Genomic DNA, 10,712 nt, shown 5'->3' on the forward strand with positions numbered 1-10,712 from the left:
GTTGTTGTTGTTGTTGTTGTCGTTGTTGTTGTTGCTTTTGTTGTTGTTGTTTTATAATTAATACTCTTGGCCAAATATTTCCTTCATGTTGTGAAGGAAGATTGTTGAGAACGTTTATGTGAAGGAAGATTGTTGAGAACGTTTATGTGAGCAAGATGAAATGATAGGTTCGTATAACAAAAATAAAGAGAATTGGAAATCCGAAAACATTTATCTCTGACAATATAAGCAGTTCTGGGCCGACACATTTAATCATGTACCTCCCACCCCATCATTAATAACAAAATACTGCCCCTAATATTATTTGTAAAAATTTCAAAAATAATTATTAATAACATTAATTAGATGTTAAATAATATTAATTATAATAAAAAGTTTTAAATAGATGTTAAATAAAATGTTAGATTGTTAATAACATTAATTATAATTATAATAAGTTGTTGTTGTTGTTGTTGTTGTTGTTGTTGTTGTTGTTGTTGTTGTGGTTGTCGTTGTTGTTGTTGTTGTCGTTGTTGTTGTTGTTGTTGTTGTTGTTGTGGTTGTCGTTGTTGTTGTTGTGGTTGTTGTTGTTGTTGTTGTTGTCGTTGTTGTTGTAGTTGTTGTTGTTGTCGTTGTTGTTGTGGTTGTTGTGATTGTTGTTGTCGTTGTTGTGGTTGTTGTTGTTGTTGTCGTTGTGGTTGTTGTTGTTGTTGTTGTTGTGGTGGTTGTTGTGGTTGTTGTTATTGTTGTTGTTGTTGTTGTTGTTGTTGTTGTTGTTGTTGTCGTTGTCGTTGTTGTTGTTGTGGTTGTTGTTGTTGTTGTTGTCGTCGTCGTCGTTGTTGTTGTTGTTGTTGTCGTTGTTGTTGTTGTCGTTGTTGTTGTCGTTGTTGTCATTGTTGTTGTCGTTGTTGTTGTTGTTGTTTTATAATTAATACTCTTGGCCAAATATTCCATTCACGTTGTGAAGGAAGATTGTTGAGAATGTTTATGTGAGGAAGATGAAATGATAGGTTCGTATAACAAAAATAAAGAGAATTGGGAATCCGAAAACATTTATCTTTGGCAATATAAGCAGTTCTGGGCCGGCCCATTTAATCAAGTACCTCTCACCCCATCTTTAATAAGGAAAATACTGCCCCTAATATTATTTGTAAAAATTTCAAAAATAATTATTAATAACATTAATTATAATTATAATAAGTTTTAAATAGGTGTTAAATAAAAAGTTTAATTTGTTAATAATATAAATAATAATTATAATTGGTCTTGATTAATTTGTCATTTAATTATAATTATAATAAGTTTTAAATAGGTGTTAAATAAAAAGTTTAATTTGTTAATAATATAAATAATAATTATAATTGGTCTTGATTAATTTGTCATTTAATTATAATTATAATAAGTTTTAAATAGGTGTTAAATAAAAAGTTTAATTTGTTAATAATATAAATAATAATTATAATTGGTCTTGATTAATTTGTCATTTAATTATAATTATACAAGAAAACATATTTAATTATTAGAAAATTATGTTGGTAATGGTTTTTTATTTGACAATTTAGTTTTACCAGGAATAGATAAAAAGATGGCGTCTTGTAGGCGTCTCTAGTAGTAATATTGTGATTGTCGACCGTTGTGATTAATCAAACGATTGTGATGATTGTGATGTTTTTCGATAATTGGACTACAAAAAGAAAAAGATTGAATGTGAACCTTTAAATTGCAAATATGATAGAGTTATCATTTTTATTTTATATGGTTGGTTGGTTGTTGAGTTAAATGTGTATTTAATTATATTTACTACCAATGTGCCAACACAATCTTGGTGGTTGAAAATTACAACAATAAACTTTTTCAAACCCATCATCTTCAAGAATATTCGATGTCTCATTTTCATTAAATCAATGCTTCACAATATGAAATGAGATATTCTACATAAAAAAATTCAAAAAATTAATTAATTAAAAATTTGTCAGTTGTAAGAATACAATTAACTATATATATGTATATGAAGACTGAAATTAAATTTAAACTAAATAAATAAACTAAAATAATAATTATTGAATACAATTACCAATCACTGTTTACCATTTGCAAAAAAACTCGTAATAATTTTCCAGAATATTATCATGATCATTGTCACTTTCACTTCCCTCGCTGTCTACTATCTATTTCTTCATCGTTGAAAGTGCTTCGTACACTTTCATTTCCACCACCACAGATTAGTAAAATGTAGTACATCATAAATTCAGTACAAAAATTAAACATAGTAACAACATGAACTTTTGTTTAACAAACTCACTTTATTGTAAATATAAAATTTAAAAATTAACGTGTATTGTAAAAATAACAAGATTAACCTTATTTTATCTTTTTTTTAAAAAAAGTAAACAAATAATCATAAATAATAAATTTTCTAACAATATATACTATATATATGGAACATGAAAACAAAGAAGGTGAATGACATGAAAACAATAGTATTAGTCTACCTTTAAATGATCTAAGGCAAAGTTGATAGAGAACGTGTGATTGATAAAAGTAAAAGAATATACAAACAAAAAAATTCCTGATTTTGGGAGGTGCTACGGGGGTTGAATGTGGAAATGTAGAGAATAAAGACTTTGACGGGCATTGTGTCTCATTTATAATTGGTGAATAGATAAAATCCAAATTTAAATGAATTATGGCCCATATTTGGAACCCTTGTGCGAATGTTTTGGACTGTTATGGACACACATGACAAAAATATGGATTGTGTGTAACTTATTTATTTTTTTGTTTTTTGTGTGTAACTTGCACACAAAAATTTAATATTTAATACAAATATTATTTCATATCATTCTTAATCTCAAAATTATCGTACTTAAATATAAATCCATCAACATAATTATTTTTTACGATACTAACAAAACGTTTAAAGAATAACATAACAACATCTCCATAAGACAAAACATTGATTTGGTTTACGTTGTATAATTGTACATAAATTGCAATTCAATACAAATAACACAAACTCCTCTTTTAGTAGTTCATGTCCATCGTTCATCATTCTCCTTCACATTATAGTATTCTTCACTTTGAGCAATAATCATTAAAACTTTAAACTTCATAACTTCATTTCAAAATTTAGCGATCACAACATTAAAATTTTAAATTGAAAGACAATTATACATTTTGTTTGTATTTGTTGGACTATTTTTTTCACCTCAACCAACATTCTACAGTTTAAAATTTAATCATTCATTATTTTTAATCAAATTTTATATTACTATAACAATATTCTACATTGTAAAGTACAAAAATTTCATACATACCATATCAATGTGGCATCTGTCATTGTCTTCATGAAATTTATCCTCAATGTTAACATATGAATCTAACGTAGTGGTTTGTGACTTCATCCAAACATGACACGACTTCTGGTAGTGATCAATTGTTCCACATAAACCACACATTGGTGCTTTCCTTATTGCTTTTTTGATGCGATTAATTGATGATGAAGCACCAGCCCCTCCATTTCTCCTAACTCGTGGTGGATTACCTACTCTTTCTTTAGTTTCTATTCCAAATATTGGTGATGTAATATCCTCACCCTTACCCGCAACTTCTAACACGTGAGTATCTTTCTCCGCCATTTCAATAGTGCTACACAAAAAATCAGGTATACCATACTCAAATGAAGCATTAACCATCCGTTTACAACACTCTACAAATGTAACATAAGTCGTTATAAATGTTTGAATCACGTTGACATGAACCGTTCAAATTTTTAATATTTACTAAATCCTTAGCACCTTTTGCTGACCTCCGCGTGACATTACATTTAGGCATTTTAGCAATATTCAGATATATCAAATGTTCACAACAAATACTCAATGTCTCAAATCTCTTACATGAACATCCAAAATGCAATTTATCTTGGTCAAATGTAACAATCCATTTTATGTCTTCTCTGTGGTACTTGAAAATATTGCACTTACAGGCCTTTTCCAAAATAGGCCGGAAAAGCTTAAATATTTCCCTTGTATACAAATTTGTTGTCGACCTTTGTAAAAACTTCTGTTGAGTTTCCAAAACAACCTCCTTACAAGATTATGCATAATCAACCTCAGTTTCTCTAAATTTCATGTAATTCATCCACCAGAAGAATGGTTGTAAAAAATTAAGCAAATTGAGTATAACATAAACATATTTTCCAAGTTCTGAATGCAAACATTCACACCTCAAATTAGTCCTAAAGCCAGCAAAAAATTTATCTCTAATGTGAGCAGTATCCCACATACTTCTCCTTTGATACATATCCAAAATCCAAATAGTTTTTTACAATCCAAATTCACTAAAAAGCGCTTTCCATTTACTCTCAAACACATTAACATCAAAATCACCTAACATACAATGCTTAAACCTTGATACAAATTTAAATTTTTTAATGTTACTAGTTGCATTTCTAATCAAATGTAATGCACAAAGACGGTGATGAGCATTTGGAAACACCCCTCTAATTGCATTCTTCATTGCCAAGTCCCCATCAGTTATAACAGAAATCAAACATTTACCTCTCATTGCTTCCAACAATTTTTCCAACAACCATTCATAACTCTCTTTTGTTTTGTCACCAACAATTCCACTTGCAAATTCAATACTTTGATTGTGATGGGTTACACTAGATAATATGACTAATAGAGTATTATATCTAATCTTCCTATACATTGCATCAAATGCCAAAACATCACCAAATAACGAGTAGTCCATGCATCATACACCATCACACCAAAATAAATGTTGAAGCATTACATCATCATTAACAGTGTACCTCCAATACATTATATCGTCCTTTGATATCATACACTTAAGAAACTCAAGTGCATCATCACCATCAGAATAATTGTTTCCTTTTTCCTTGAATTGTTCATTATACACGTCTCTTCTTGAAGAACTCAAATTTTCATAACCACCAACTTGTGAAGCAAAATAACCATATATACGTGACGTTGTGATGCCATATATTCTCATGGTCTTCAATTGATATTTGTCATATTCAATCATCTTTCTATGTGCTGGAAGCATACCTTTATATTTGTCATTTAGGAATGAGTGGTTATGTACATCATCAAACAATTTAATGTACCAACATCCACTATTAAATTCAGCATGTACTTGTATTCTAGCCTCAAAACCACAACTACAAATTGGTTTATGTTCTTGTTTTCTACTAACAAATTTGTTATATTATTCATGTAGTATATACTCTTTATGACAATGAAATGTTTATGGAACTATTTCACCATTACAATTCCTAACAACTTTAATTTTTCTACCAGAATATCAATTTAAACAACCATACCAATTATAAAAAATAAACGCAACCTCACGATTAGGAAAATGGTACCTCATTATTTCATCAGAACTTTCTTCTTTCAAGTTTATTTTTTCTATATCACCAACGCATTTAACAACACGTTCCTCGTCAAATTTACATCCAAATCTCCCTTTGTCATTTTCTTCTACTTCTTCCTCATATGAGGAAGAGGAAGAGGGTATACAAGTGAAGCCCTTTACACTCTAACATTTGCTTTTTTTATAAATAAAAAAAAAGTGAAATTCCTTTATTTTTATTCTTATACTTTGAATATGCTTTAATGGTTCTATAATAGTTTCAAGTTTCTTGACTATGCGGATTCCTCTTCAACCTCTGATGCTACAAAGTATTACCAACAAATATAACTCATTAGTTTCATATTCTCTTTATTTTAAAAATAGTTTCTTTTGAAAAGATTGTATAAGTTACCCGTAACAAAATAAAATCAGACATGTCTACTCTACTAATTATATATATATATATATATATATGTTTGTGTGTGTGTGTGTGTTTCAAATCCAAAATTTTAATTGTTGCAGTTAACTTATTCATAATTTTTCAAAGACAATTTAAATTTTGAATTAAGAGTTGAAAATAAAAATGAGTGAGCTTATGAAAATATTGAGACATCACAAGAAGTTACTATTTTAAAAAAAAATCAGGTATTGCAAGAGTTTTTAGTGTTTCTTTTTTATAATTATTTCTTAAGAAGTTATATAAATGAAGTCTTGTTCACTAGGTTTAATTTATGAGAGATACTTAGTGGTCTTTTTTATTATTTAAGTGATTATATCATAATATCCGCCTGAGTAAGCTGTAAATTTTTTTCCAAGCACCTCTTAACTCAGAACACTTCAGAAGGATGAAGTAAACAAAAGAAACTGTAACTGCAAAAGAAATTCCATTTGTTCCTACGAACACCCCTTATGTCAACACTTAAAAAGGATGAAAAGTAAACAAAAGAAACAGTAATTGTAAGGGGATTTTCTTCCATGTCTTACAATGTAGAAGTATTTTTATTATTAATTTCATACATTTGAGCATCTGAGAGCTTCAACTTATACCAGCCCGCAGGCGACTACGACATGGAAGGTTGACATTCGGTGTTACTTCTGAAGAATGTGATTAGCTGTAAAGCACTGGTAGCTGTAAAGAGAATTATATAAATCAATTAATTTGATTAGAATAAAGAAAAAAATGAAACTAAATTATTCCATTCTTTATTCTCTTTTTTTTTAAGGACATTTTTTATTCTCTAAGTTTAAGTGTGAATCGATTCTTGAAATTAGAAGGAGGTTTTTTAGAATTGAAAAATTGTAACTAGTTGGAGGAAACTTCTAGACCTAAAAAACAGATAGTTCTCTTATCCATACTACTTTCAAGCTGTACTAAGTATTAAATAATTTACAATAAAAATAAAATGTTTTATTTTATTTATATAAGATTTTACCCATTTTAGTTTTAAGAATATCAAGTCTTTTTCTTAAATTAAAAAAAATTGAGGCCTTTTTTATTAAATAAAAAAATTTGTTTCGTAGAGAGGCCTAAAATGTTTGGGTTTAAGTGATCTTACCTTCGGCCGGCTCTGCCTCTAGATTTCACTGCTGTCTTTTAAGATTTCAACCGGTTCATTCAAAACAAAGTCACACACACAACAATAATAATAATAATATAATAATAATAATAATAATAATAATAATAATAATAATAATAATAATAATAATAATAATTGACCATAGTTTTTATTAATTATACTTTTAATTTATTATGCTAATCCATGCATAATTGATTAATTAAAACAATTGATCTAACACCAATCTCATTGAGGATTGCAAATTCCTTATAATAACTTTAAGTGATTTAAGAGAAAATTGATCTAATAATTTTTTTTTTTGAAAATTTAATAATCTTTTAAATAAGTTATGCACTTACATATCATGTAAATGTTATTTACTTATCAGATAAGGTGTAAATAAATCACTCTTTTATTTATCAAATCAAACACAGAAATTCATACATGATAAATCACACAACTAATAAAGGCAAATCAAATTACAATATTTGTATTATTTAACATTATATGTCTCTTTTTTTATTGGTCATTGTTGTATGATTTCTCTCTACTATGTATTTTCAAATATTATATTATATAACAATAACTAATATGTTAATTTTTTAAAAGAGACCTCTTTTTTGTTATTTTATCTTATTATATATATTTACTCTTATTGACGTAACTATCTCATGTGGCGTTCTACAAATGATTATCTTCTTTCGAAATATGTGTTATAAAAAAACAATTAGGTTTCCTGAAAATGTCAATTATCACAATAGTTTATAATTAGGTTTCCACAATAATTGACATGGATACTTAACATGCTTGTGTAAAAATTTATAAACTGAAATATGTTTATTATCAATATATGATTATTTGATTTTAACATAATCAATTTCTTTTTAAATAATATTTTTTTAAATATAAAAGTTTTAAGAGCAAACATTAACAAGGGCATAGCACAAGTCATTTACATTAATATATATATATATATATATATAATTATTTTAAATTTAAATTAGCATATTATAATCATATTTTATTTATCATTAAAATTGATGAAATAGTAAAATTGAGCTGGTTCCGCTATATTTACTCATTTCTCTTCCGCCATATATTTACTAATTCTTTTCAATTTTATTTTTTATCATTATATAACTTCCGATAATATTTAGAAGCAAAGCAAACACATATAAACCTTATTTTGTTTTGGTGATCGAAATAAAAAACAAAAATCAAATATGACGTAGCAGAATAATAATTTCTAGGCTTAATTGCAGTTTTGGTCCCTCTCACTACAAAAAAATTGACCTATCGTGACACACAAAATGTTTCACTAAAAGTTAAAAACTGTAGGTAAAAGTCAATAATACTTTGAGTGACACTCAAATCTAGTGTCAACTTTAAGGGGGCGTCCTGCTACACTTTGAGGACTGTCGCTACATGTTCTGATGATTGTCACTATATGTTTTTGATTTCTACCTACAATAATGACTGTCACTAAAAACTAGATAAATATAAATAAAGAATTAATCTATTCCTACAGTATTGTCTGTCACTAAACCTAGATCATCAAACTCTCACAAGAAGTGCCAGTTGAAGTCTAGGACCCTGCAAACGCCCTCGGCTTGCAAGTGCTATTGATGGCGGCATATGCAACCGTAGTTCTATGTGGCCAAGAAGGCCACTGGCTGCTGCTGCATGAGCTTGGGCCTGTGCTTGAAGCTGTTGACATGTTGCATACATCCTTAGCATTGTAGCCATAAAGAAAACACCAAGCACAAGCCAGAGCTACAAATAGAACAAAGACCTCATAAATCATAAACATCATTAACAATATCAAATCTCGTTTTCATTTCTTGAAAAAATATGCATGCCTTGCTTAGAAAGAGAAGACCTTACCAGAAAATTTGGTGACATCTGGTGAGAGTTCAGAATCATGAATAACAGGAGAACTGAAACATATAAGAAGTAAGTTGTGAATGGAACATTGGAGAAGATACAGAAAAGGAAATTAGCAACATAACAAATTATAAAAGAAACTTATTTTGAGAACATACCTGTTACGAGAAAAGTGAGTGAGTTGGAGTTACTAGGACGTGCTGCATGAACACGCTGAAGAAAAGATAGGAATCTCCAAATTACCTTGTACTGACAATGCAATTATGTGGTTTTCCTTTTCAGACAAAATTTTAATCAAGTGCTCTTTTCCTTAAACTGATATATTCTTTAAAAGAATCATAAAAGTTGAAAACAGATGAACCTAAATTGATGTTCGGTAAATTCTATTTCTAGCAGAGTACATAGTGACAAAATAGGTATGAAATTTCAAAAACCTATTGCACTAACTAATTATCCATCAAAAGGACAAATGGATTACTTTACCTGATTAAGTAGTCCTGAATTTGCTTTCTTATTGGGGGTAACTACATGTATTCCTTTGTGCAACTAATCATAGTAATAGCCAACAATGGTAGAATCAGCTGTGCAGTCCACTAATGCCATGTTTGGTATAAAATGATTTTCATGCATGTGTTGAACAAATTTTTCCAAATCAGCCACTTCTCCTCTTTCCTCTCGAAGTTCTTTCCACCTTGCTAAGTCAATACCCCTGCAGAGAGCAATTACAGTATGAATTAATTGAGCATGAGCCAATTTTGTCAATTGTGCACAAATAGCCAACGGCATAAGTTAACACATCACATGATGCATTTTGTAAATGTAGTTCCATGATGTGTAGTGGTCAAAGAATTCCTATTGTCAACAGTTGAACTTTATAAGTATGTGAGAGAGTCACGATACTAAAGTAGAAACCATAAAATCACCCATACCAAGAAGCATGGATTACCAAAAGTAACCAGATATAACCTAAATTTTGAACTCACAATAGATGAATAAAAATGTTCAATATTAACTGCAAGCAACAAAGACTAGCTGTGTATCATTTATGTGTATTTTGCCTTTTACTGTCCTTTGTGTGGAACTAGTAACTAGTTCCACACAAAGGACAGTAAAAGGCAAAATACACATAAAAACTTACAGGATAGGACCAAAATAAATCAAACTATCTATGGAAACTGCACCTGATCCCTTAGTTGATCAAGTAGCGTGCTCCCAATTAATCCTGGTCCAATAATGCCGATTGCTATGGTGGTTCTTGAAAGATAAAATCGTAAAGTTCCTTGCTGCTTCAAAGTAGACCATAAAATTTTATGTTGATGGAGAAATTAGATAGTTCCTTGCTGTTGTAAAGTAGACCATAAAATCATAAAGTTCTTATGTTGATGGAGAAATTAGATAGTGTCTACTAGTACTTACGCCAAAGCTGTCCAATTTCTTTGCTGCTGCAAAGTAGACCATAAAATTTTATTTATGGCACTTGTTGGATTTTGATCCTTTGATTCCTAATTTTGACATAATTAATAATTCAACAATGTTCATACAATACATGATAAATCTAATATTTGAATTGAGCAAGATTTCAGGAACCATAATCCAATCCTACGCACTTGGATCAAATTGCTTGGAACACAAGAAATCAACAAAAGTTGAATTCTGGCTATGTAAATCGATTGGGAAATCGATTTCATAAAAAGGGTGTAAGGAAATCTTAAGTGTTTGTAAATGTGAAATAGATTAGGCAATCGATTAGCTTAATTAAAAATGAAAACTGCACAAGTCAGTAGCCTCTGATTTGGAGAGTAATCGATTGGGAAATCGATTGAACATTTCACAAATTAAACCTGATGGTAACACATCGATTGGTAAATCGATTGAATGAGTCACAGTGGCAATCCAGTGCTGAGGAAATCGATT

The 10,712-nt window shown here is 29.3% G+C and overlaps 1 protein-coding gene and 2 pseudogenes across 1 annotated transcript; all 3 read right to left on the reverse strand.

Annotated features, from left to right (window-relative positions):
- Window positions 1-4,074: 4,074 nt before the first annotated feature.
- On the reverse strand, window positions 4,075-5,794 carry LOC101496725 (protein FAR1-RELATED SEQUENCE 5-like; annotated as a pseudogene).
- Window positions 5,795-8,408: 2,614 nt separating this feature from the next.
- On the reverse strand, window positions 8,409-9,178 carry LOC101493486 (E3 ubiquitin-protein ligase SDIR1-like). Its single transcript, XM_004492053.4, has 3 exons — window positions 8,957-9,178; window positions 8,799-8,851; window positions 8,409-8,687 (listed from the first exon to the last, which is right to left on the reverse strand). Exons 2-3 carry the CDS (start codon window positions 8,835-8,837, stop codon window positions 8,469-8,471), a joined length of 258 nt encoding a protein of 85 aa, XP_004492110.1. The 5' UTR covers window positions 8,838-8,851; window positions 8,957-9,178; the 3' UTR covers window positions 8,409-8,468.
- A 122-nt stretch (window positions 9,179-9,300) lies between these two features.
- Window positions 9,301-10,712, reverse strand: part of LOC101497034 (nucleotide-sugar uncharacterized transporter 2-like) — a 13,561-nt pseudogene continuing 12,149 nt past the window's right edge.

The sequence above is a fragment of the Cicer arietinum genome, chromosome 3 (genome assembly GCF_000331145.2).
Source record: "Cicer arietinum cultivar CDC Frontier isolate Library 1 chromosome 3, Cicar.CDCFrontier_v2.0, whole genome shotgun sequence".
Taxonomy (NCBI): Eukaryota; Viridiplantae; Streptophyta; class Magnoliopsida; order Fabales; family Fabaceae; genus Cicer; species Cicer arietinum.

Bases quoted from the DNA above. Each gene is read 5' to 3' on its own strand.
- LOC101493486 (XM_004492053.4), bottom strand. From the start codon at position 8,837: ATGATTCTGAACTCTCACCAGATGTCACCAAATTTTCTG. The intron at 8,688-8,798 runs GTAAGGTCTTCT...TTCTATTTGTAG, and splicing joins AGATGTCACCAAATTTTCTG to CTCTGGCTTGTGCTTGGTGT.